The 22488-nt window shown below is 42.6% G+C and overlaps 2 protein-coding genes and 1 long non-coding RNA gene across 4 annotated transcripts; 2 read left to right on the top strand and 1 right to left on the bottom strand.

Moving 5' to 3' along the window:
* The first annotated feature begins 9033 nt into the window (after positions 1 to 9033).
* Positions 9034 to 13507, top strand: gdf10a (growth differentiation factor 10a). 2 transcript variants are annotated; one of them, XR_011989482.1, is made up of 4 exons: positions 9034 to 9674; positions 10992 to 11887; positions 12387 to 12899; positions 13111 to 13507. XR_011989482.1 is itself a non-coding variant. In XM_072709627.1 (3 exons), exons 1-3 carry the CDS (start codon positions 9380 to 9382, stop codon positions 12576 to 12578), a joined length of 1383 nt encoding a protein of 460 aa, XP_072565728.1. In that variant the 5' UTR covers positions 9034 to 9379; the 3' UTR covers positions 12579 to 13507. The 2 variants fall into 2 exon arrangements, 1 of the variants encoding a protein (XP_072565728.1); XM_072709627.1 differs by having other exon boundaries at positions 12387 to 13507.
* Positions 13508 to 17680: 4173 nt separating this feature from the next.
* Positions 17681 to 19663, bottom strand: znf488 (zinc finger protein 488). Its single transcript, XM_023824106.2, has 3 exons — positions 19446 to 19663; positions 18947 to 19178; positions 17681 to 18789 (listed from the first exon to the last, which is right to left on the bottom strand). Exons 1-3 carry the CDS (start codon positions 19659 to 19661, stop codon positions 17681 to 17683), a joined length of 1557 nt encoding a protein of 518 aa, XP_023679874.2. The 5' UTR covers positions 19662 to 19663.
* Positions 17766 to 20741, top strand: LOC111850336 (uncharacterized). Its single transcript, XR_002839773.2, has 3 exons — positions 17766 to 17897; positions 19480 to 19598; positions 20335 to 20741. It is a non-coding gene; the product is annotated as an uncharacterized lncRNA (long non-coding RNA).
* Positions 20742 to 22488: the final 1747 nt, after the last annotated feature.

The raw sequence follows: 22488 nt of genomic DNA, 5'->3' as shown, positions 1-22488 counted from the left end.
GGATTTGAACCCACAACCTTCACATAATTAGCACGGTACTGTACTTGTTTAGCTACCCCATATTGCGCACTGCCCTATGAAGTCATCATGGCTGAGTTGAATCACAGTGACAGGCGAGGACACACATCCACTCACACAGGATACTGTGTCCGTATACAGGCCATATGGAGTTCTGGGCCTAGTCAGGAGAAATGGGCTTTTGTGCCTGAGCCTGTTTAAGGGATCTTGCAGTAGGTGGACATCCTGTATAGGCCCTCACATACTGTAGGTCTCTGCAGACACGGACACCGGTCAGCCGTGATGGTTCCGCTTCAATAACAGCTGTCACCAGCTACATGTCACAGATCTCAGCTGCCATGGTCTGTCTGTCGACTGAAAGTGTTTCAGACAGCCAGGGTCCGTGTCACCGCAGTGTCAGTGTCAGTGTCACTCCAGTGTCCGTGTCACCACTGAACCGCGCTATGAAACAGCAAACGGGCCGATCACATGGGCTGTGTTTGGGCTGGGCCCGTCCAGAACTGGCCTCTTTCACTGTGTTCTCATGGATAATAAAGCATACAGGGGTGTGGGGGGGCGGGAGCTGTCTGTCTGCCTGTCTAAGCGCCTTCATAAGCCTGTCATTTCCCTCCCCCACAGACGACCCCCCCCCATGCCAACAAAAGATCCCTGTTCCCCGTGCCCCCCCCCCCACCCCGCATTTCCAGGCCGACGTCGGCACCGCACGCCGCCTTGCTGACCCGCCGCCACTCGTCACCCCGCCAGATGCGTGCAGGTGGTCCCCCCCCGCGCCTGCAGAGGTCAGCTCCAGCCACTCACGGCCTCTCAGCCCGAGCCGGGACAGTTTCCATTCAAGGGGGGTGGGGGGGGGCTTTAAGAACGGCGTTCCAAGCACACCAGACTGAGACCACTTGGCACGGGATGTGATTTGGGAAAATAAATGGTGGCCACTGAAATATTCTAGCAAAATTGATGCCTTTTCACATGTGTGACATATGGCCTTTGTTCTGCCGTCTCTCAATGGCTACTTTATGTGGTATAAAAACGCCAGTGTTTGGATTAGCGCGGAGCCCGGCTGGTTTGTGCTGAAACCACTTCCCAGTGACCGTCTCGCCGCCATGAGGGAGAGACTCAATGGTTAAGAAACATAAATGAAACAGCTCCGGCTGTAATAAGATCCCCCTGCAACACAATCCACCGCACTCTGGCGGGTGATTACTCCACGGCAGTGCAAATCGCCGTTTCCTCTAGTCCACCGACCCCCAACGAACCCCACCGTCACCACGTGAAATCAGCGCTCTCTCTTGTTTTTCACTCAGCCCTTCCTCCGCGTGTGTGTAAAACATTTTTTAAAAAGACACTTCACCCAGCTGCCCCGCTCTTACCCATGTTATGTTTACATGAATGGTGTTATATTCATTAGACCTAAGCCGTGTAGGGCCGTTTCCGGAACATGTCCCAGAGGCTGCTGACCTTCACCTTTGGGGGAAGGTTTCTCCGCCCCCCCCCCGGCGGATGCCACTCGAGAGGAAATTACAGTCTGAGCCTGATTGCCGAAATCCTTTAATGGCCCAAACCTCACAATGGCCGTGGCCCGCGATTCACATCAGCATTTTGCAAACAAAGCGAAGAATGTTCAGCTACCGGCTACTGAACGAAGCTCCTTTGACCGAATGCCATTATTTGAGGATTAACTGAGACGTTAAAGAGGTTTCCGTCAGTCGTCTGACGTCCAGAGCCGTCTAAACACCTCCATTCATCAGCTTAAGGGTCCTGTTGACATCTAGTCTCAGAGGAAGTCAAGTTTATGTTGGGTACACAAACTGCTTCATTCTGAAAAGCCGCCTTAAATCAAGCCACGTCCTTTTAATCTTCAGCCCTGCACCCATCACTGAACAAATTCCTAACACCGTTTTGTGAGACCTACTGGATGTTTTTTTTTGTAATCATTTCTGAAAGTAGTACTTATAAATAACATCAAATGACTCCACAATCATATTTTGTTATTTTTCTTCTTGATTGTTGTCCAGTCTTAATGTTTAGTTTATGTAATGTTTAGGACGTTTCATGATTAGGCACCTGTTGTTCAGTGCATTATAAAAATAGAATAACAAAAAATGCATTAAAAAAACCTAGAGTCCCCATAACTATGATGGCTGCCCAACAGTGTGAAATGTTTAAATGTGGGTTCAGTGCAGTTAATTAAAAAAAACGGGGCGAATCTGATCCTGCAGTGGGATTTGAGTATTAACTGGAATCAAAGTGAAACCCTTTGTAACTTCCTCACCAGCAGTAACTTCCTCTGACAGTGTGTTTTATTGGCATGTGATATGCAGTTATGCACACACACATTCAGTACAATATCCTGTAGAGCTGTGTTAGACGTTCTTTCTGCAGGGCTGCCCGGCAGACAAGAGGATGCTCTTATCCAAAAAAGCAAGCATACAATATGTGGAGACAATTCAGTCACGAAAACGTGGACTGTCTGGGGTTCCCCAAGGACCGTGTTTGGAAACATTGCTCTAGTTGATTGGTATTCCAGTGTTTGGCAAATCATGGAAATCAGGAATGGTTGGTTATTACTGTAAATATGACTTATATGTTGTATTGTCATTTTAGGGCAATAATCTGTCATTTATGTTTAACAGTCCGTGCAGGGACATAACATAAAGTCCAGTGAATAACCATGTACTGAATGGCAGTAAATACTGTGAGATGGCCCTTTTCACCAAGACTTTGCGATGTGGTTAATGTGAGTGATTTAGACCTTTCTGGAAATTTGCAAGAACTGTCTTCTTGCATGAAAAATAAACTCACTCTAATTTCGTGTTTAAGAAATGGGCTCGCGTACGTGACTTCTCCACTTAACGAATCACACTGTCTTGTCAGCACTCTGTCAGGCATCTTCACAGGACACCCTTGTTAAAGACCTGGAGCCAAAGCACCAGCTCTGGGTCCTCATCTGCTTCCAATCACTGCCCTGTTGACACAGAGGCAGACAGAGGCTGCCTGCAGTTGTTTTCAACGGGTGATCCTAAGCTAATATTGTCCTTAGAGAAGGCTAAGAAGTGTGGGGTCTTCATGGCTCACTCAGGAGCTGCGTGTGCTGTGAGTGACTGTTTCTGACAGCCTGTGCCTTACATGCATTCCCTCTCACACATTTATTTGTTGATACAGATGGGAATGTATCCACTGAATGTCGTACAAAATACGATCTCACTTAAAGATTAGCTCTAATTTTCGTAATTAAACGGCAAATAGCTATTGCTCGTGCTCGGTTGCGTCTTGCAGATGATCTCTTGCGGTACCACTGGATGAAGGCTTTGCAAGGTTGTAATAAAAGGATAATTTACCCGTGGCCTGAAATATGGCCCCTGGTTCACCTCAACCGCAAACTTCCTGTGAGCCGTCGCTGCCAAATCCACGGGCACGTCAGTTTAATATCAATATGGGCCTTTGTCCACTTCCTTTTTTAAACTAATGAGTTCTCGGGTTTCCATCGTGAGCTGGAGGAACTGCGGCATGCGCCGCGGACACGCTGAGCACGTCTGATGCCCCCCTCCCCCCCATAAAAGCCAACAGCCCGCCCGTGTTGTGACTACCGCTGCGTCCTTGCAATTTAAGGATGTGAGGGAAAGCAGAAGATAAATATCAGATGTGCGACAACAAAATAAATCTGATATGGGATCTTGGGATAATAGTGAAGCATTTTACAGATGTTTAAATACGTGCCGCCAGCCTTGGAGCCACAACCTGCGGTGAGGGCTTCCCCAGACAGTAATAATCGGGTTTATCTGCCGCTCTGCTCTGTGTTTAACCCACTCAGTGAGTCTGAGCAGCCCATGCTGGCAGCCAATGTGTTTTCATTGGCCACACCCTCAAAGGAAGCCATCAAGAGGCATGCAGGTAAAAAAAGCAGGCAGAGAGCGGACAGGCGCCTGAGGTCAGCGTGCTGAACGTGCTTGTCGTAGTATCTAGGGCCTCTGGAGGTATCTGAGGACTGATCCAGGAGAAGCAATGTGTGTGTGGATGGTACAGGATCATCAGAGATACATTGACATAGTCAGACGCTCCTGGGCTATTTGAGTCACCAGAAACCACCCCCCCCCCCCCAGTAAATTTGGGGGGCAGGATGATCATGATAAAAGTTTTGGAATTGGATGGGGTGGGACAGTGGTGATGGTATATGTGCTTGATCGGGGGGGGGGAGGGGGTGCTCTAGGCTTCAGCTCGGGTAAACCCGTGCAATAAAGGACCCTGATGCTCCTCAAAAGTTGGAGCCATGGGAACTTAAATCCAGCGCCTTGACTTGAAGGCCCCATCGTCCAACACGGCTACAAGCGAAAGCTCCTTCCACAACCGAAATGCTGCAGTTCTCCTGACGTGGGGCAGCTGACTCATACGGCCACGGCTCTCCCGGTCCCCCGCTGGCCTGAGGGGCTCCTGTTTACAGCACCGCTCGTGTGATTGAGGCAGCAAGCTGAGGTTTCCTTTCAAGGATGGTTTGAACCTACATTCCTGCTTTCTGCAACTGTGCATGAAAAATAAATGTGTCGGCGGCTAAATGTCCCAGATACAAGCTGTCAGCATATAAATTAAATCCCCTCAGCAGTCCGGCTCAGATCCGTGTGACGTGTTCTGAACAGGCTTCCTCTTTCTCCATATCCTTTCTGTTAAGAGAATGTTCTCAGAGTGCACACAGCCTGACATGGCCAAGTGGAAGACGACTCAAGAGAGTTAATGAAACGTTTCCTAGATCTGGTGATGATCTGATCTCGATTTGGTCTCAAGTGCCACCAACCTGCACACTTGCACCCCTCACCTTATTCTCCATCACACAGCTCCATCGGCACTCAACAGGCCTAATTTTAGTGGGAAAGCCCAGTCCCCACCCTGTCATGGCCCGCATGCCACAAACTTGATTTCCAGCAGAGCTGCGATCTAAGCACGATTCCTACATGGAAATCTTTGGTTATGCTGCCTTCTGACTCTCTTGCTGTTGGCTCTTAAAATAACATCACGCTACTTGGCCCAGCTAACAGCAGTTACAGTGTGCGGGCACCATGATATGTGTACACTTTTAAAGGTGTACACAAAGATGGAAGAGGAGCCACAGAAAAAGGAACAAGTAGATCAAGGGATACTGGAGAGGTAGGGGGTTATTATCCAGCACAGGGATGATGGGTTTAAACCTTCCACTGGGAGGTGGGGGATTATCTGATGATTACTGACTGCTCAGAACTGCATGGAGGGATCTTCTGACTGGATAGCTGGACTGTTTCAAACTCAGAGGGAACAGGCTGATCTGCACCGAAAAAGGCTTAAAATTCGCCACTTGTTTGCAAACAGCGACGGAGAGAGGACTCTGTTTCATTTCATGTAATTAAAGGAGCATTGACCAAAGAACAAGAGTGGAAGATGAAAGAAAATTTACACAATCCTTCTGGATTTGTCTATTATTTTATGAGAATCGCAGGTGTTTGTGTTTTAACACAGCATGTCATTGTAGACCCAGGAAGCTAACTTCAGACAGGCTAGCTGCCTTTAGCAGCATGATTTATGCAGCCAAGCTAAATCATTTCTTGGCCTAAGAGGCTGCCCAGAGATGCACGTTAGCACTTTCCATTTCATTCAAAGGCAAAAATACAGAGTAAGAAGAAGGAAAATATATGGCTGCCCAAGAAATACAAGTAGAAACTAATCCTTTAGATGGACCATTGTGTGACATATCTGTGTATCTGAGTAGCTCAATTTAAGATTAACCAGCTCTGCTACAAACATTAAACATCTCTTGAATTTTACTTAACCCCCACCTTTCCTATGAGAACAGACATAAAAGACCTTTATTGAGGTCAGACTTGTAGAAAACACAAAGAAACCTTGTTGTAGTAAAGATGAAGATATTTATTAACTGTCATTAAACACTCCAACCTCTTTATGTTATGTCAGGTTGAGGTAAAGGGAAGTGTCACACAAATATCCATTTGTTTATTGAAATTAATTTCATGTACTTCCCCTGTCACCCAGTGCCACTATCATTATCAGATAGAGTGCATAACAAACGGCCACCTGTGACAGTCTTCTTCTGTTCACCTCAGTGTCAATTTGTAAATGTCATCAGGCAGTACGGTGGATGGGCGATGTGTTAGAATATGGTTGTGACATTGAAAATCAGCAGAACCATACACTTAGGGTTTTCAACTAAACTTTCCTGTGAGATTAGTTAATTATTGCAGATTCAAGTTCTGATAAAGCAAATGTACAAACTTCCAGACCAGATTAGCCCAATGAATACAGCAGATACATTGCCATTTATTTCTTACTTGTCAATAAAGGTATTGTTTTACAAATAACATAATAGAAATAACACAGAAAATTAGCGATAGCTAATTATTTTGAAATATACTGTTTAAAGTGAAATTCAGTTAACCGATATAATTTATTAAAATATTTTTAATAATAAATTTACACACACCATTACCCTAATTACTCCAGCTGACAGAACGTCTCAGTTTTTCTTAACTGTTCTTCCGTGGAAATGTTAAGTGGGCCTATGAATTAGCGCTCAATCAGAGGTGTAAAGGAATGAAGTACAAAAACTTTGTTACGAAGTAGGTTTTTTTGTACTTGAGTATTAAAAGTTGTTGCAACTTTTATTTTAACCTCACGGCAATTCTTAGCCAAACAACTACTTTTTACTCTGATTCATTCTGCACGACCGTATTGACTTACCTTACAGCGCACCTGAGTAGGGCTTCGCAATTCTGGTTAAATTATACGAATCACAATTTTTTCACTCAGAATCGAGAACGCAATTTTCTTTGACAATTCTTGAGCAATATATTCCTTTATTATTATTATTTTGCGTTACATATTGTTTTTATGAAGATGGAAGAAAGATACGTAGAGATGCATGATATCAGCCTATCGCTTAAGATACCGAAATTGCCGGCGGATATTTAAATTTTTTCAATATTCAAAGTTACAAGGACTATAGCTACTACTGAAACAATGGGGATGACTGGATTGGACAATCAGCAATTTTCCCACTGGAAGACGAAGGCTTGAGTCGGCTCATTCACCACTTATAAGAAGTCTAAAAGTACCGGCTTGCAAAATGTTTATACTGTTTATTAAATGTTGCCCATTTATTGATCTTTTGTATTCCACTGAATAAAAATGTCAGTCTACTAGTCTGTGCCAGCGAGCCTATTATTTCTTACTTGACTACTTTTAAAACATTTTTTCTACTTTTACTTAAGTAGTTTTTTTACTCCATGACTTTTACTTTGAAACATTTTTCTGTGGTATCTGCACTTCTATTTAAGTATGAAAAATTTCCACCACTGCGCACAATAACATAAAATACGCGTCCCTGCCACATTCGCAGTTACCATCGTGGCTTGAAGGCTATTCAAGTGATTTTTCACTCAAATGATTGGATGAACAAATTTTAGTTAGTGCATTGGTCTTATTATTCAACTTAAGAGAAATAAATTAAGCTTCTATTAGAACGACCCACAAGCGCTCTGTTCAAGTCACGCAGTGTTTCATGCTTTTGGCAGACATCGTGTCCTGTATTTAAGGTATTTATATATTGACATGTACTGATATTACCGGGCTGTGGTAACCCACACTGGATTTCCCAGATTCCTTTGCGTTCTTTGGTGTAACACCGTAATTATGTGCTGAACCTAACGAATTCCTTGACCATTGTGATTAATCAAACAGAGGATCATGGTTACTTTTCTAATCTCAGTTCCTTCCAGGGTGCAGCCCCATGTGTTTCTTTCGCCGCATAACTTCTTAAAAATCCTGAATGAACCAAAACTCAAACACACAAGCACGAACAAATCGGGTTTACACGGGCGCAGCAGCGGGATATTCTGTAATTTCGGACAAAAACACCGAAAGCGTGAATCCCACTGAGCTCATCTTCCCTGTCGAGCCTTGTGCTATTTATGATCATCATTATTTTGGCAAGAACTCAGCATACCGGTCACAGCGGTCAATAGCGTCCAGCATGAACGGGATTTTTTAAAGGTACCTTAGAGATGCCATTGATTACTTCGATTCAGGAAGAAGGAATTATGTGACCCAGAGTTAATTCGAATTCCTTCCCTACATACATTCTCATCAAACAAAAAAGTGGCGTCATACGTCTTAATTACTTCGCCTGCCAGAGGACCTACAATAAAATACAGAAAGAAATCTTCCTCGGGATTGATTTACTCTTTGAGTCGCTAGTAACCGTGTCAAAGTGGCGAAGTCTCGGGAGTTTTAAAGCAGATTTAAGGCAGATACAAGCACAGAGTGAAAAGGAGCCTTCGGTGGCCCCAGCTATGGGACGGTGTTTAATGGCAAAATGACCCAAGCGGCTCAGCTTGGTGCCGCCCCCGCTGGAGCCGCTGTCTTTCACAGCCCCAGTATTGTGCTGCAGCGCTGCAGACGGAAAACAAAAACGACCCGGCGAGGTGCGACCGTTCCCCTGGCAGAGGTCACGTACAGAGAGCCATGAATAACGTCTAACAGCCCCACAGTGAATCCTGCGATTAATGGGCCACTATATGCGAATATTTTCCAGTGTCAGAACAGTAACGGCCTTTTGTCACACTTTGTGGAGAGATAGATTTCGTGATGGTTTTTGCTAATAATATGCAAACAAGATAAATTCGTTATGCACGAGTAAAGACACTTTTCCATGTGTTATTAAAACATGCATATATAGGCTACCGAATGAAATGCAATAAAATCAATTAGAAGTTTTGCACATAAATGCACAAACTCTCAGGGCTACCACTATGCTCCATAAAAGTGGATTAAAGATAACGCACTCAACTGCCTTCATAATGGACGACCGAGGTTTGGACAATAAGGGAGATCAAAAAGCTAAAAGTATTAAAGGTTACTAAAATAAAGTTTTGCGCTTTTTCGCACAGTATCTTGCGTATGATAATTATGCTGTTGTTCTCAGGACTGTTGTCAGAGAAGCGAAGACGATAAATGCAAGTCCACACATCACGTAGAAATCCACGCGTGACCCGTGGGCTGATTCCAGCTCCAATCCATTATAGGGATCATTTCCCCGACGCAGCTTCCAGTGAGAACTATGTGCAGCAGCGACGGATTTCGTTGGTTAAGACCAGCAGACGTCAGCATCTTTCATTGCCTTAGTCTTACTTCCCGGTTTCTGGCGGTAAGAAGAAACAAGTGTATCAACGGAGCCGCATTAGGCTGCATAAAAAAGAGCGCATTCATGAACAGCATCTTTATTAAATTAATTGTGAACACTAACGCTAATCAGTACGAGCGTCAAGATTTAATGGCATGTTTTAATCAAACCCTAGCACAACAGCTGATTTCTTATTTTTGTTTCTGGTGAATGATCCGGGGTTTTATAAAACGTCTAACGGTTGTATTAGGAATGGCAGGTATAATTCTGGTGCACCTGTTATTATGTCTCATCAATTCTTACCTCGGATCTTACGCATCTGATCATCAAGACGCAAGAAGATCGTCCCAAGGCGAGATGGTCGAGTCCTCCCCTGGCAAGATCGCCTCCAGCACATCCCGGGATATGGTTTCAGTGCACATGTTTAAACTTTACGATAAGTACAACAGGGAGCGCAACAGCCCCGGCGACGGAAACACTGTCCGAAGCTTTAAAGCAACTCCGGGTGAGCATTCACAGCTTCTCTTCATTTGGGATACGTAAAAAATAGCCTATCATCCGTTAGAGTCTCCAAGTAATTTCTACAATATGCTTACCTTCTTATTCTTTAAAATCCAAAAATCGTATTTTGCTGCTCAAGGCAACGCAGCTACTGTAGTATGATGGTAACTATAATTCTGAAAACTTTTGTAAGATCCTCCTGGTATTTTTAAATACGATAATGCCATATAATATGAGTGAGATGTACGACTGGCTATTGGCCTACCGTTGTTCTTAAAATAAAACTCGCATTGTCTAAGTGTTTTATGATTCTGTGCATCTTATCTGATTGCCGCTTTATACTTTGATTTGTGTTTAGCGTCAATTGTAGACTCTGAAAATAACGCCTCCGCTTTCCCACGTACCTTCTACACACTTTTCATTCCTCAAATTTGTTTATTCTCGTCATTAATACGAAAGCTTTAATCCGCTTATCTAAAAATCACAATTTTATCTCGTTCTATTTAGAGGTCCGAAACGCTCTGTTATAAATAAATAAATCTAGAAACAAACAAACAAACATTTTTACAAAGGTCAACTGATTGAGCAATAATATATTAGTGATTAAACTAGGGAAGTTTTCCTTAACCTAGTAGCCTAGCATAGTACGCATAAAAGACAACATATTTAAATAAGAACACATACAATACAATAAAAACGAATAAGAACTGGAATATATAAATGATATAAACTTTAAATTGTAAGATGTCCTTCAGTTCAGGGCCAGCTTTCTGTGGGCTGAAGTATCCCAGGCAGGGATCTTCTTAATGCGACTCAGCCCGACGCAGCAGCCGCACTGAAAAACGAGGAGGTTACAGGACACTGGTGTTCGGGTGCGCGCAGCTAGCGGGGCACCCTGGAGGATCAACAGAGACGCTCTCAGCAGACTTTTATTGCTGGATGGTGTTTTTGAAAGGTTAATCCCAGAGCCATGAAGTCAGCTTCTGTAATATACTGGCTTTCACATAATACTGTGTCATTGTTCCATAATTGCAGAAAGAACATGATCATAAGAAATATCACTTTGAAGTTTCCGCAAGAGTCTGAAGTACACTAAACCGCTTGATTAGGTCCTATTAATGCCATCAGACATTTTAAAATGTACAGAAATCATCAGGGGCCAACTATAAGTATTTCCATATGCCCAGCTCCAAACAGGAGCTATTCATAGGTATACAATCACTAGAAATCTGATGCACAGAACAGTTGCCTTGATATTTAAGCCCTGAAGTTGGAGCATTATTGTAATAATGTATGACTGATTTTGGTGTGTTTTTCATAGAAATTGTGGAGGAGAGGGTGTTGTACCAGTTCAACCTAACGTCCATCCAGGAATCAGAGGTGGTGCTGTCTTCAACGTTCCACTTCTTCTTCAGCAAGCGCCTGAGGCAGAGAGCGTGGCCATGCAAACGTTCCAGGGGCCCCTATTGTGGCCCCCAGCACCTGCTGCCCCCTGTCCAGCTGCTGCTCTGGAGAGTCCTACAAGACGGCAGCCCTGGGGCCCTGCTGACAAACTTCACGCTGGTCCTGCAGCGGAGAGGGGCGTGGCATGTTAAGGACATCTCACATGTCCTGAAAGGAGTCCGAAACACGAACGAGCGCTTCATCATGGCCGAGTTTGACCTCGGCGAACACTACCGAGCATATGGGGAGCTGGCATCCTCCACCAACCTGCCGTACATTCTGGTGTATGCCAACGACCTCTCCATTTCGGAGCCCAACAGTGTAGCCAAGACCCTCCAGAGATACGACCCTTTCTTCACTGCCGGAGAGCCCACTGAGCCTCCTAACTCATTTCCTGACGCTCGGGTCAAGAGGGACACCTACTTTCAGGACCCCATCGACAATAACGAGCTGCCAGAGGTTGAGTACGAGGCTCCGATGAAACTCGACCTATGGGAGGGATCCTACTTGACGTTGAAGCCAAAGCCGACCAAGAAGACTGGCAAGAGAAAGAGCCAAGAGGAGAGCAATGGACGCAGCCAGTCACTAGTGCTCAGCTTTGACGAGAAGACCATGAAGAAGGCCCGGCGGAGGCAGTGGGATGAGCCTCGTAGCTGCTTCCGACGCTATCTGAAGGTGGACTTTGCCGACATAGGCTGGAGCGAGTGGATCCTGTCCCCGAAATCGTTTGATGCTTACTACTGCTCTGGGACCTGCCAGTTCCCTATGTCTAAGGTCAGCCTTTGGACCGTTTACATGTGAGCGTCCAAATGCTCAGTCCAGGCAGGGGTATGTAACGCAAATTTATATGGAAGAAGCCTTTAGGACTTCCTCAACCACAAATACTGGCTACTGGGGTCTACTAGTGTGTGCTACTTTTCAATAGGTTGCTCTCACTGTGCTGTAGGAACATTGCCAGTTAAACTATGACTTTGCTCCGTTGAACAGCTATAATATATACGTATGAAGTCATGTGAAGTGCAAGTCTATTAATTCTGTATGCCATCCAGAAAAATGTAATTTATTAAAATGGATTTTCAGTGCAGGATATTTAAAATGGAATATATCATGGGAAAGGAAGCTGTATAAGTTATATAGCAGACATATCAAACTGATGGATTTCCCTACAGCCAGAGTAAAACGGCCATAAACTGTAAATGAAGCTTCACATTTAGGGAGCATGAGGAGCAGGAGCAGGTCACGCTAATACTGTGCCCCTCCCCCCCTCCCGCAGGTGGTGCGGCCTTCCAACCACGCCACCATCCAGAGCATCGTCAAGGCGGTGGGCATCACCTCTGGGATCCCGGAGCCCTGCTGCGTGCCGGATAAGATGAACCCCCTGAGCGTGCTCTTCCTGGATGAGGGCCACAACGTCGTTCTGAAGGTCTACCCCGGCATGTCTGTGGAGACCTGTGCTTGCAGATAGAGAGGCCTGGGAGACACCATTCCCAAACCCCCTGGGGGCAGACCTTGGGCAGAATGGACTTCTGCTTTCCAGTGATTGGAAAAATGAAGCTTTGATTATCACGTGTTGTCAGTCACTGTCTGGTTTAATCTACTCGCTTCGCGGTTCTCCAGCCAGTGACTGGCAGTGCGGCGTAATCCCACCCAATGTAGGTTTAGAAGCTTAATTTCTCCCATCGTTGCTGCTTTCTGGGCCAGGTGGCTGTGGTCCAGGGCTGTCGCCCACCACCTGGCGCTTCCCGTCCCGCATTTTACAGTCCTCTTTGGGGCAGACTGCTAACAGGTACGTTATCCGCAGTCATCCACAAGCTGGTGTATCTGCTCATTTGGATATACGGAATAGAAAGTAAAGACTATCATAATATGATATTTATAACGTAGATGAGTAAGTGAATAAGCATTTGTTTAAAGCTTAAGACGTATATGAATGCAAAACAGTGGAAATCGGAGAGTTTGAGAAGGTTGCGATTAGTAACAATGCTGCTTCTTGTCAGGTAACAGTGCTGGAAGGTATGACAGTTAAATGAGGACTCTGGTCTCTTCTTTCTGTGGGGTGACAGCTCTGCAGCCAACGATGAGAGCACGCCACCTTCTGGTGGTGTCAAATAGCCAGCCGTATGACATATTCTTTACAGGTTGCAAATTCACAGTCATCTTGAATAATTTAAGTTGCATATTCTCATGTTTATTCTGCACTGTACATACTAAATACCCTTTTTGATGGTATTATTTTGTAAAAAGTTATATACTATTTCACTACTAAAATTATTCTCAAAATTCCCTAATTATTTCAGCTTTTTGAACTTTTTTAAAAAATATTTTGTGCCACCTAAAAAATGGCATTCTGTGAAAAGCTATTTTTCTATGTATTTTGAGTATATGTATTTTATTTTTTTTCTTAATTAGCAAATATATTTTAGCAGCTCTATGTGTGTTTTAAATTATGAGGAAAGTAGTTATCAGAAATAATGAATAAAACCTAAAGCAATGATACAGAATTGCACATAATTTGTTTTCTTGTTAAACTTCTTGTTAAATGATTGACGCATGAATGTGTTCACATGTTAACAGTCCTAGAGTCAGTTTTTGCATGATAGCTTCACATGTCAGCAGAAAAGGAAGCATACAAAGGAGAACTCTAAACAACAGGAGGCTCCTTTTTTGGAAGAACTGAAGTTGCTACAGTCATTTATATGGAATGTAGCAACAAATGGGGTTTGCTTATTGTTTACATGTATTCCAGTCCAAATTTGACTGAAAACAGAAGCGCAAGACCATCTGAAGCTGTGACATTTTCCTAAACACAGACTTGCTGGAAGGTGAAGACCTTCAGCTGAATTTCGCGGGGTTTGAGCTGCAGATCTGTTCATTCTGTGCCTGCTGGGGCTGTTACCCATGTTGGCAGAACATGAGAGGAATGGGGACATCTGCCCACTGTCCATCTGGGCACCAAGAGAACATAAAGAGGACAGGTTCTTTGTAGTTGGGTTCCTGTGGTGAAAGATAGCAACATTATTTTGTTTTGCACCCACACACGCTCCCATACGCATAAATACAGTTTCAGGACAGGAATGTAAATATTCTGCTACCAAAAATATATTATTGCATATGGTCTTAATTGCCATACACAAATGAACAGATTCATACAGTGTTTAAAATGTCAGACAGGCTTGCAAATGGATTTTTTTTTCATTGCTGCATATGCCCATGATGTAAAAGTCAGAATTCACACAATGGGGTGAAATAAACCTCTGCTGCATTTTGGACATACAGACCCACGTTGGTTGGCCTGTCATTCTTCCCTGAAAAAAAATCACTGAACTGCCCACCAGGGGGAGCTCCAGCACAAGATGTAGTACTGTTCGAAAGTTTACCCATGTTACCTCGCCAGCTCTGGTCCAGCTCCAGTGGGCAGCCTCATGCCGTTAATGTTGGAGGCAATCATCCGTGAGGAGGAAAATGCCCCGCAGCTGCCCTGCGGCCGCCAAGGGAATCGCTCTGACATGTATGGGCAATGAATCAGCCCCCTCCCACCGCACCAAGCACAATATTTAGTTTTCCAAATTAGGGCTGATCAATTAATGGCTCGCAAATCTTATGAACACAATCAAACACTGTAGACCTCTGTGCATTTCTAAAAAGCTCAGGTGACTCACCTTACCGCGCCGGATTCAAGACCTTCAGGCAAGATATAATCTCATCAACTCCGGTGTTTAAATAACGTCTGTTTTAGCTTAAATTAATAACAGAATGCTCGGTGTAGATACTAGCAGCATTTTGCCGAGGTGAAGGTTTCCTGATTCTGGTAGGTTTATAGGCTTTGCAATTAACCCAAATGGCTCCAACTTTACACAGAGAACTGTTAACAGAAATATCCGTATAGTGATCAATGAACAATATTTAAAACCGATGTTTTATCTGCTGACATTCTGGTGTAAATGTCATAAATATGTCCATTCATCCATCTCGCAGATGCTTATATAGGACAGTGTTGTAGTAAATATCTAATTACTGTAATTACGGTTTTCATGCTGGTTGACTTCACTGTGGTAAAAACAACCTTTCACAGAAAGTGTTTGACCACACATTTCCAACTGGATTTTTCTCCCCAGACTCCAGTGAATCATGTGTATACAGCGCCCTCTATATGTATTAGCGAGCACTGTACCTGCACTCCTTCACTGTGCCAAAGAAATGGTGCCGTCTTCGGTATTACTAATAATGCCTGTAAAGATGTTATCTGAGATTGCTGCGTATTTAAGGAACATGATATGGTCCGTGATATTAATAAAAATTATAGATCTCTGAAGGAGTGGTGATAATTCAAAGAAATTGCAGTTTCATGAAATCACATGAAAAACACATCATCAACTTTTTATAAAGTATAGAACAAGTCCCAATCTATGCTTTTAGGGCAATTGCTTATGAGATCATTAGTGAAATTGGTGGGGCCTTCAAATGACCTGCACTACATTTTAATGGGAAGCAGTCTGCTGATTAGAGTGGAGAAAGTGGATGTCCTAGGAATACGTTGGCACCTGATTCTGGGCAAGTTAAGGCACAGTCGTCAATGGATTTATGGTCATAGGCATACATATACTTATATATGCTATATACAGCAGAGGCATAGTTAGAGATTAATGGATGGGGGGAGGGCTCAGTCTTTACTGGGGGGGGGGTGATGTCAAACTTATATATATAATATAAAAAGCTATTCATGACTTTAGCTAATAAATACATGTTATTTGGGGGGGCTAAGAAACATTTTAAGGGGACTAAAGCCCCCCTAAATTAGGCCTAACGACACCCCTGAAATACAGCTTCAGTATGTTGGCCACATGCGCAGGGAAGTCATTATTTGCAGTTCATATGAATGCCAAATGGCATGCAGACCACTTTCAAGGACACCTTGAGGCTCAGTTTTGGATCACTGCAGTTACTAAACCTTGCTGAGATCTTTTCCATTTAATCTGCATGCTGCAGGGCTTGCCGGATGTACCAAACACCTGTTTGTAAACCGTTTAGAATTGAGCTGTTCTCTCTACTATAGAAACACTCACTTCTTTTCAGCTTTTCATTGCAGCACAATCTCGGCGTGCCTGACTTCTGTCTGACCTTTGGCTTTATTCATTTTAAGCCATGTCACTCTTTTATATTCAGTGACCCATACTTAAGCCCAGCAACCTTAACTAAAGGGAATAATTTAGACTTTTCCTTTCCAGCATCAGAGACATGATTTGTATTAAGCATTCAGTGCAATGACTGGTCAGTGTGACCCGACGCTGGACAAGTAGCATGCAAGATAAAAAGGATGTAAAGGCAGATGGCTTAACACACAGCAAGGTTCAGCACAGGGGGTTGTTTTAGTGATGCTACAAATACTGCTTAGAATTGTACTTCCAGATGTCAGACACAACATTAGCAATATCTTTAAAAATATTAACAAAAATTCTTTGTTTCCTGCCATATACTGTGTGCTTCCCAGGAAAATGTCAGATCACTAAGATCTTGATTGAGGAGCTATATAATACAGGGAGTTTCATTTCTAAATAATTTTGTGGAAGTGTTCAGATTTAAATTTTAGTCATATTATTCCTCCGTTTTCTGTAACTGCTTGTCCTATTCAGGGTCACGTGGGGGTCCGGAGCCTATCCTGGAGGCTACGGGCACAAAGGAGGGAACAACTTGTTGAATGAATCTGTTACTGTCAGACACCGAGTACCATCTAGAAAAGGTTGGTAAAATAAAGATAGACAGATGGGGAAATCTGGTTTAATATATTTAATTGTATAGATAGAGTTACTACTGTTGACCCAACTATCTGAAAAGAGAACACAAAAGATAAAAAGACTGGAAGAGAGTAGGGCATGTGAACACCAAAAGTCGTTCAGTTCTGCTCTACATTTCCGCGGATACCAAACTGTACTGAGGCAGTGGAGGTCAAGTTGAAAATCATTACTCATGGAAATACGATTACGAATAATCTTAAGCGTAAGAAATTCACGTGCTATGGATAACATTCATTAAAAATGCGATACAGCATGAACAGTAAACTTAAGATTTTCCAATCTGCGCTATACGGTAAACGCTTAACCCTGAGTTTCTTAAGGCACTAGGAAGAGTTCTGAGGGGTATGTAGTCTCCAGCATGACCAGCAAACCCACACAACACACCAGTACATACAGATACTGCAGACATAGGCCAACTAAATGTACCTCTACTGCCATCTAACGGACGCACTAGCCCAGTAAGAAATTGGTTACATAGTATTTTAAATATCCCGTTGCGTAAGTTACACTTCATTGTTAGGACTTACAAGGACTTATTTAAACGTAGATAAAATGCACACACCATGTGGACTAAACGTTTTATTCCGGTATATATATATATATATATATATATATATATATATATATATATATATATATATATATATAGCGGTATTCAGTAAACCAGGACTGACTTATGAAGAATGCATGTGGGAATACTGAACTAAAGATGCAAAAATGTCGTATGTACAGACATTCTCGGGCAAATGCGCAGCGCTCGTTTCTCGTTAGCGCCCTAACTGTGAGATGTCATATGACGAGACAGGTGATGGCGTTCTCGGAAGTACTCATGACATATGGGGCAGGACAGCTTCTCTTCCCTTCGCCTCATCTGCGACTCTGCGGCGAAGTCCTTTTTGTGGTGGGACCGCATGTGAAACACCAGGTCTGAAGTCATTCGGAAAGACAAGTTGCATTTGGCGCACCAGTTCTGCACGGAAACACCGAAGGAGGTGAGCGTCGGCGGCAGCAGTGTAAGGGACGCGGTCTGTAGATGCACTCCAGCGGGCCGGGGCCATGACTCTGGTGTGTATGCGTAATGACTGCTGGACACCGACTGCGCACCAGCCGGCTCTCCGCTTAACAACGCGGTACCCATCAGACTGCTGTATCCCAATAAAGTCTTGGAGGTAATCGTCTCTGACATGTCCTCCGGCCGCTCTGAGGAACCGCTTAGTGTATGGGACGGGTGCGCTGCCGAGTCCTTTACTGTCCTTTTGTCAGGTTTACAGAAAGCGCTCTTCTGCGCCTCCCGGATACCCTTCGGCAAAACGAATGAAAAAGCGCTTCCCGATGACTGTAAACTCGAATCTATCCCGACGCGGCTCTGTCCAGTTCTGTTGTGCACCATATCATTAACTGTATCCGTTGCCTTTTCCGTCTTAATCTTCTCCTTCACCCTCTTAACCTCGGTGAAAGCACTCTGTTTGTATCCTGCCAGGTCCTTTTTAAATGGACATCGGTCTGCATTGAGCTTCATAAGAGAAACAGCGAACTCTGGAACAGCAGAAATATCCATGGTTAAATTCGTAATGTTACTGGCATTAGAAATGTTGTTTTTTTCCAGTAAGACCGATTTCTTCGCCCGAGGGCTCTCGCTTTCTTCATACTTCCTTTTTCGAAGTTGCACCACGTTGGTGGTGTCTTCATTGGTGCTGGATTTTTTGTGTTCCAGGTCTCTGGCAATATTATGGAAGTCGGTGACGCGGTGCTGTAGCTGCTGCTTTACTTCCAGAGTTTTTTGATGGGGAAATTCGTTTTTCATTTGCGCACAAAGGAATCGACAGTGCGCAAGATAGGGATACTCGTTCTTGAAGGTCTGGCTGCAATTGATGCACTTGAATCCTGCACAATAAATAAACCATATTGCTTTATTATACTTTATTTATAGTACTTCATTCCAAGTGTGACTTACTGGATTAACTATTCTGATATAGGCCTATCACATCAGTTTAAAAATTATATTACAGTTAAAGGAAGATGATGAAGGATCACTGCTTACCGTTATTGGGATTAGTAGGTTTTAGGTCGGTAAATCCTAACAAGTGGGAGAGTTCATCGCCATACCACACCAGTAGTTCTTCGTTTTTCCGAATGCTCCGCAGGGACCGGAAATACAACTGTCCGTTTTTGAGATACGCTTCCATGTTTTGCTCATCTTTGTTGCAAGCGGCTTGCACAAATCGTAACCAGGATAACGCCAGAGGTGAATTGTTCATTGTCTCCGTATCCACCTGTTTAAATGCCAGAGCCAAAGTCGTTATTACAATCTATGATTAACTTTGGCTTCAAGTTAATGGTAGTCATTGCAAAATGACATAGGGTCTGGCAATACTAATATATCCGTCATGCTAGTGTTTTAATGTAAGAAAAAATAATGTACATATGCCTAACAAGTTATTGTTCACATTGTGTAGTCCAATATAACACGTAGGCTAAGTCGAAACGTAGCTGTACATCAGTTCATTCATAAACAAGCTATCAGATTGGATTGAACTTACCCGAAAAACGTATGATCTGTTTCTTTTGTCGCAGGATTTCAAGGCAATAAAAGCGATGGTGTCATAGAAGGTGTTCTGCAGGACGCAGGGACCGAAAGCCGCGCCGAGCGGAAGGTCTCGCGTCACATGGACACTCGTCAGGACATCCGCCAGGTGGTGTTGCTGAAATTTGCTGTCATTATCCCAGAAAGCGCAAGGGAGGAAACTGAGCTCCATGCTTAGCCTGTGAAAGCAAGGAACATGTTGACGCGAAAACGTTCTGCGGCTATAATTTGCGTGTAGGTCGTGTTTCATTTAGACGTATCCAAACACTGTGTTTTCTCTGTGTTCATGCATGCAGTAGTTATTGTGCCGCAGCACGAGATAAATAATATATATTGGAATTAATGCATCACCATAGTAACTTACTTATTTCTATAATTAAAAAATCAGTCGTGCAAACGTTTTCTAAGCTACAGTAATGCATTTAAATTATACTGCACTTTGCGCAATTCTTTCGATTCCACTCTTTTGGGTCCATTCAATTGTTTCCATTGTTCTCAAATCTTCCATCAGCATTTAAAACATATAGGCTACTAATATTATACATCAAATATTATATCCATATATGACGATAAAGTTTCATAAAATCATGTTTCTTTGTCGGTACTTAAATTTTAAATCAATTTACAAATTTGAGCATTAGACGTGAGACTAACATAGGAAAAGTTGTTGACTTGATAGATTTTTCTATTTTTTGCTTTATGTTAATTTATATAAAACATATTCGTTGCGATCTTGACATTTAAAATGTGTGTTTTACTCGAATAGACCTACGCATACGTTAAGGTATCGATGACACAGTGAACAAACTTAATCAACCTACCCTGTGGATGTGGCTTCTTTCCAGGTCGCGAGCGCTGGATGCTGCTTTGTGAGGCAGGTGCAGATCTGGCCCAGTGCCGGCCGCAGTCCACGGCGGAACGAGAACGCGCAGCGCGATGTCTGGTCGCGACTGGCACTTGCGCTGCTGTGTCAGACACTTATCCGCGTCTGCCTGGGAGAGCAGCCATGCGTGACGGCCTCTAGTCCCCCCTCACCCCCGGGTGTCGTTTTGATTGGCGCTTCCCTCCTGTTACAGACGCCTTAATTATACCAGAAAGGAACCCGTTCACGGTTGAAATTGATTTTTAAAATGCAGAACGACTGAGCGTATTTCATTACATATTGAACCATATTGCCCAAAAGTATGCATTCGAATCCATTATTTGCAAACCATGCGCGTATTGTATTATATTAAAAGCGTAACTTCATAAATGTTGACTGTCTGTTGTTGCCTCTTCCAGTGATGGTAGAATAACTTATATGTGATGTTTAAGTGCATCACACAAAATTAAGAAAGTGAACGTGATATGTCCATATAGTTTTCTTCAAGATTCAATTCAATTCAAGATTCAAAGAACTTTATTAATCCCAAAGGGAAATTGCTTTGTCTTGGTTATACAGTTGCTATGAAGAAAGGGAAAAAAAGGAAATAGTATAGGAAAAAGTATTAGAATGGAAAAATATAGATATAAAAATTTAAAGAAAAATACCAATAAGTAGAAGTAAAATATAATAAAATTTAAATTAAATATAGCACACGTTTAGTAATGCACTAGAAATGCCGTGTAGATAAGGAGAAATATTGCACAAATGTAATAGTCAGATATTGCACATGGAACATTAGTTAACAGTAGTGCTGTAAAATATTATTATTGAGCAGGAACTACACATAGTTCAAGTCCCGTACTGACAACATTACAAAGAAGAGTTATATATTTTAATGGCCATTGGGAGAAAAGATCTCCTGTGGCGCTCTGTAGAACACCTGGTCATAATCAGTCTCTGGCTGAAATTGCTCCTTTGATCGGAGAGAACTCTGTATAGCGGGTGAGAAGGACTGTTCAGGATTGTGCGTGTTTTGGACAGGATCCTCCTCCTTGCCACAACATCAACAGAGTCCAGATCCATGCCCAGTACAGATCCGGCCCTTTTAATTACCTTATTCAGTCTGTTCCTGTCTGCTGCTTTCATGTTACAGCCCCAACAGACCACAGCATAAAAGACAACACTCGCCACAACCGATTCGTAAAACATCTGAAGAACGGTATTACAGATGTTGAATGATCTGAGCCTTCTCAGAAGGTGCAACCTGCTCTGTCCTTTCTTGTAGAGTGCCATAGTGTTAACTGACCAGTCCAGTTTGTTATCCAGATGCACTCCCAGGTATTTGTATTATATTGAATATATACTTATATTCTTATATAATATATTATTTAACATTTTGTGTTCCAGTGAGAAATAACAAGTCTTATATTCGTTCAAATTTAAAGATCCAAAATGTAGCCTACTATAAATGTTTAAGAATGATTATCTGCAGTTCTTATAGGAAGACTTTCCTCCGGAATATTCGGATTTTCTTGGTTAGCTTAGATTTTGTTAATATTTTTGTCAATTTTTATTTACAAAAATTAATAGCCATTTCATTCAATACCGATCTTATAAAAGGTTTTACTAACTTCACTAAATGAATATTTTTAAATAAATGTAACATTTCAGTTATTGTTATGAATTATACAATACCCATGGTTTCGTAAATCACTGGGATTGCATCGCAAATAAGATCAAAACTATCTAAATTATATAAACCTGCATGTTTAAAGTGAAGTTATAGTGCGGGAGGAAGAATTGCCTTTAATAGTTAAAAGAATTCAGTTTATTCAGACTGATATATTGCATAGCAATGTTACACTGACTATTTTGAACAATTAATTACACATTTATTTGTATTTTAATTGTGTATCTGCCTAAGGACTAAATCGGAGCAAACGTGAGAATGTGTCGTATAATGGTTAATTTTGGTTAAGCGTAGTACCTGGTACAAAACCCTGGATCTATTAGGCCTATGTTTTAAAAAGAAAAAATATGAAGTTATCTGAAAAACTGAAGGCATTCGGGAAATTTACCTGCACTTAAGATTACTTTTTTTTCTTTTTTATAAAAAAGGAAAAGAGTGAAAAAA

The sequence above is a fragment of the Paramormyrops kingsleyae genome, chromosome 3 (assembly GCF_048594095.1).
Source record: "Paramormyrops kingsleyae isolate MSU_618 chromosome 3, PKINGS_0.4, whole genome shotgun sequence".
Taxonomy (NCBI): domain Eukaryota; kingdom Metazoa; phylum Chordata; class Actinopteri; order Osteoglossiformes; family Mormyridae; genus Paramormyrops; species Paramormyrops kingsleyae.
Note: the sequence above shows the minus strand (reverse complement) of the source record. Positions and strands in the feature narration are given on the sequence as shown.

What these genes read in the sequence shown, in the direction of transcription:
- gdf10a (XM_072709627.1), top strand. Translation starts at nt 9,380, where the DNA reads ATGATCCGGGGTTTTATAAAACGTCTAACGGTTGTATTAGGAATGGCA. An exon ending in AAGCTTTAAAGCAACTCCGG is followed by an intron (nt 9,675 to 10,991) that starts GTGAGCATTCAC and finishes TGTTTTTCATAG; the next exon opens with AAATTGTGGAGGAGAGGGTG. An exon ending in GCCAGTTCCCTATGTCTAAG is followed by an intron (nt 11,888 to 12,386) that starts GTCAGCCTTTGG and finishes CCCCTCCCGCAG; the next exon opens with GTGGTGCGGCCTTCCAACCA.
- znf488 (XM_023824106.2), bottom strand. Translation starts at nt 19,661, where the DNA reads ATGGAGCTCAGTTTCCTCCCTTGCGCTTTCTGGGATAATGACAGCAAA. An exon ending in ACAGATCATACGTTTTTCGG is followed by an intron (nt 19,179 to 19,445) that starts GTAAGTTCAATC and finishes GCATTTAAACAG; the next exon opens with GTGGATACGGAGACAATGAA. An exon ending in ACCTACTAATCCCAATAACG is followed by an intron (nt 18,790 to 18,946) that starts GTAAGCAGTGAT and finishes TTTATTGTGCAG; the next exon opens with GATTCAAGTGCATCAATTGC.